We start from the raw sequence: 3266 nt of genomic DNA on the forward strand, positions 1-3266 counted from the left end.
GCTGTTTCGGGGCAGAGGAGCAGCCTCCACAGCCGGCCGGCCTCCCACGCAGGAGCGAAGGGGAGACGCGCCTGGCCTCCCCCTCCCCACCCAAGTCAAGCTGTCCTTTCTCTCGGGTTCCAGAAGCTGGACTGCCTCTGACGGTCTCAAAGGGCGTGGGGCGGGCCCGGAAACGTTTGTAATCCCGCTGGGGGGGGGGAGAGCCCGCTGTGCCTCGTAGCGATGACCCGATGACCCGAGAGAGGCTGGCCCGTTCAGGCAGCCTGAGAGGAGCTGGGCGCTGCGCGGGATTCCAGCGGGCGGAAGGACGGCGGAGGTGCGCGGGCTCGCGGGTGGGCGGGGAGGGGGTGCCGGCGGCCGCGTGCGTGCCGGGCGAGCCCCGCGTGTATCTCTCCTTTTCCTGCTGAAAACCGTTGGTGGAGCCTGAGGCTGAGTTGGGGAGATGGAGACTCTTTGGGGGCCGGTTTTGTTTCTAACCACGCTCTTTGTAACCACAGAGCAGAGCAGCGGCTGGTCCCTGCAGAGCAGCCAGCCGCCCCCTGCCTCGGCTCTGGCGCGGCGCCGCTTCCTGCCGGCCCGGCTGCAGCGACGACGTCCGGCAGAAGCGCCTGAGCCGAGTTCTGAAGTCGCCGCTGCCGCGGCCCTCTGGCGCCTCCGCCCGAGATGCTGCCCGAGTCGGGGCAGGCCCTCCTGCACGTGGCCGTGGCCGCCAGCTTCTGCGTGGCCGCCATCCGCGCGGGCGTCTTCGCGGGCGTCTCCGTTCAGGTGGGCTACGAGCACTACGCCGAGGCCCCGGTGCCCGGCCTCCCTGCCGGCCTGGCCATGCCCTTCAACTCGCTCGTTAACTTGGCCTACGTGCTCCTGGGCCTGTACTGGTTCTGGAGAAGTGCTGGCGGCCCAGGGAGCCCCGCAGAGCCGCCGCGGCTGCGATACCTGAAGAACGTGTTTGCCGTCATGGCCCTGCTCTACGGCCCGGTGCAGTGGCTGCGCATCGGTACACAGGCCCGCCCCGCCGCCCTGCTGGACCAGTGGGTCACCCTGCCCATCTTCGCATGGCCGGTGGTCTGGTGCCTCTACCTAGACCGGGGCTGGCGGCCCTGCCTGTTCCTCGCCATCGAGGCCCTGTCCCTGAGCAGCTACGGCCTGGCTCTGCTGCACCCCCGTGGGTTCGAGGTGGCGCTGGGCGCACACATCGCCGCCGCCGTGGGCCAGGCCCTGCATGCCCATGGGCGCCGAGGCAGCGCCTCCTCGGGCACCTACCTGGCTCTGGCCATGCTCTGCTGCCTGGGCTTCGTGGGCCTCAAGCTGTGTGACCACGAGCTCGCTCGGTGGCGCCTCTTCCGGCGGCTCACGGGCCACTTCTGGTCCAAAGTCTGTGATGTGCTGCAGTTCCACTTTGCATTCTTGTTTCTGACAAGTTTACGTGCCCTCCCGAGCCCCCCCGCCTCCCAGGGGAAGGCGCAGTAGAGTGTGCGGCGGCGTGGGAGGGACCTGGTGACCTGTCACCAGCGCTCCGTCTCCTGGGGGATGAGGTGGGGTCCACGGAAGACGGCTCTCTCCTCCGAGGTTGCAGGCTTCACGCTGGGGGGCGGGTGTCACGCGCTCTACGGCCCATCTTGGGGCTTTCTGTAATTTGAAATTTCTCAAAATAAAATACTGCGGGGACATGACCTCAGAAACCCATCGCAGTTGCTGTCGGACACCAAGTGGCTGGCCACGGCCCCTTCGGGATACCGGTGATGGGTGTGGGCTGGTGACGGCCGGACTGCCCAGTGGCATTCCCGGGATCCTGGGGTGCAGGGAGACAGGCACGGTACCTGCGGTGATGGCTGTGGCCGCCACACCCCTCAGTCCTGCGTGCGGGAGGAGGGCAGCTGCCAGACATTGCGCTCTCAGGAGGTCGCTGTGGCTTGGACGTCCTTAGTGGTGGAGACCGAAGTCCCACGAGTCTGTCACCCCGGGTCCTGAGGTACCATGACCCCGCAGCTGTCACACAGGTGACAGGGTTTAACCAGCGCGGGGTGACGCTGGGGCTGAGGAAACAGGATTGTGCCTTCGGGGTGCTCCAGGCCCCAGAAGGCCACCCCCTCTGTCTCCCTTCTCCCCATTTGTGTTTCCGGTTTCACCCCCTGTGCCTGAGATGCACCTGGTCTTTAAAAACCAAGGTGAGGGTAGAGGAGGGAGACCAACTAGAGTCTCAGAACCGGCCCCCACACCTGCTCCATTCCCCCAGAGCCCCCTCTTCTGGGAGCTCCTGGGTTGGCATGCCAACCATTGCTATGACTACCAAGAAACTTGAAACTGGGTGCCCGCTCCAGCCATTGTGCCCCAAGTGGGCACGTGTCAAGTGGGTGGCGAGTCTTGGGAAAACCGAGGGTGGCCCCTCCACCAGCAGGGCTCCTGCACCCTGGCCTGGGTGCGTGCGAGCGCGGCACTGGCCGGAACCGCTCATTCCCTGCGGTGTTATCTCTGGGTCCTTGACGTGCCAGGAGCTGCCAGTGTCTTCAGAGAGGAGACTGGAGGGGGTCAGGGTGTACTTCCTTAGGGGCGTAATTAGAGATGGTGGAAGTGCAGGGGCCGATAGGACGAGGCTCTTCATCTGGCATCTGGGCGCCCCCCCCCCCTTGGGTCTTGCTGGCTCTCCCTCATGGACAGGAGAGGGCTTGTTTGCCGATGACCCTGACAACGCCCTGCCTTCCATTCTGCTCCTGGGTCCGCCTGAGGCCTGCATATTACGGGTACTCAGATGACTAGGGTTCAGGGTGAACTGCACACACGGGGGCTTTTACCACCTCAAGGCCTGGGGAGACCCTGAGCCAAGCGCACCCCACCCATAGGGGAGACCAGGGTGGACGGGATGCCTTGGGCCGGGCAGCGGCCCCCAAAGACCAGCCCCACTGTCCCCTCCTGCCCTACTCTGTGCAGATGAGACACAGGACATCGGAGAGTGCACGTTCCCATGAGGGGCCCACGCCAAGGGCTTCCCTCATCTGAAATTCGAGACCCAAGAGGGGCCCAGATACCAGATGAAGAGCCTCGTCCTATGGGCCCCTGCCCTCCCACCATCTCTGGGCATCCTGTCTGTTTGCTCAGTCAGGGCAGCCCTAGCAGACCCAACCACAGGCAGACGCCTAGAACCTTCTCCCCGCCTCTGTTCCTCCAGGTGCTACCCTTTCCGCCTTTCACTCTGAGCCCCTGGGGTTGGAGACTGGAAGAAGGGGGCTGTGTCCTTCCGCCCACTGGCATGCCGGGCCCCTGCAGACTTC

The 3266-nt window shown here is 65.4% G+C and overlaps 1 protein-coding gene across 1 annotated transcript; it reads left to right on the forward strand.

Moving 5' to 3' along the window:
* Window positions 1-663: 663 nt before the first annotated feature.
* On the forward strand, window positions 664-1467 carry TMEM187 (transmembrane protein 187; the record flags this gene model as incomplete). The annotated part of the gene is made up of 1 exon (XM_084259059.1): window positions 664-1467. One exon carries the CDS (start codon window positions 664-666, stop codon window positions 1465-1467), a length of 804 nt encoding a protein of 267 aa, XP_084115185.1.
* Window positions 1468-3266: the final 1799 nt, after the last annotated feature.

The sequence above is a fragment of the Talpa europaea genome (assembly GCF_964194135.1).
Source record: "Talpa europaea genome assembly, chromosome: X".
Lineage (NCBI taxonomy): Eukaryota > Metazoa > Chordata > Mammalia > Eulipotyphla > Talpidae > Talpa > Talpa europaea.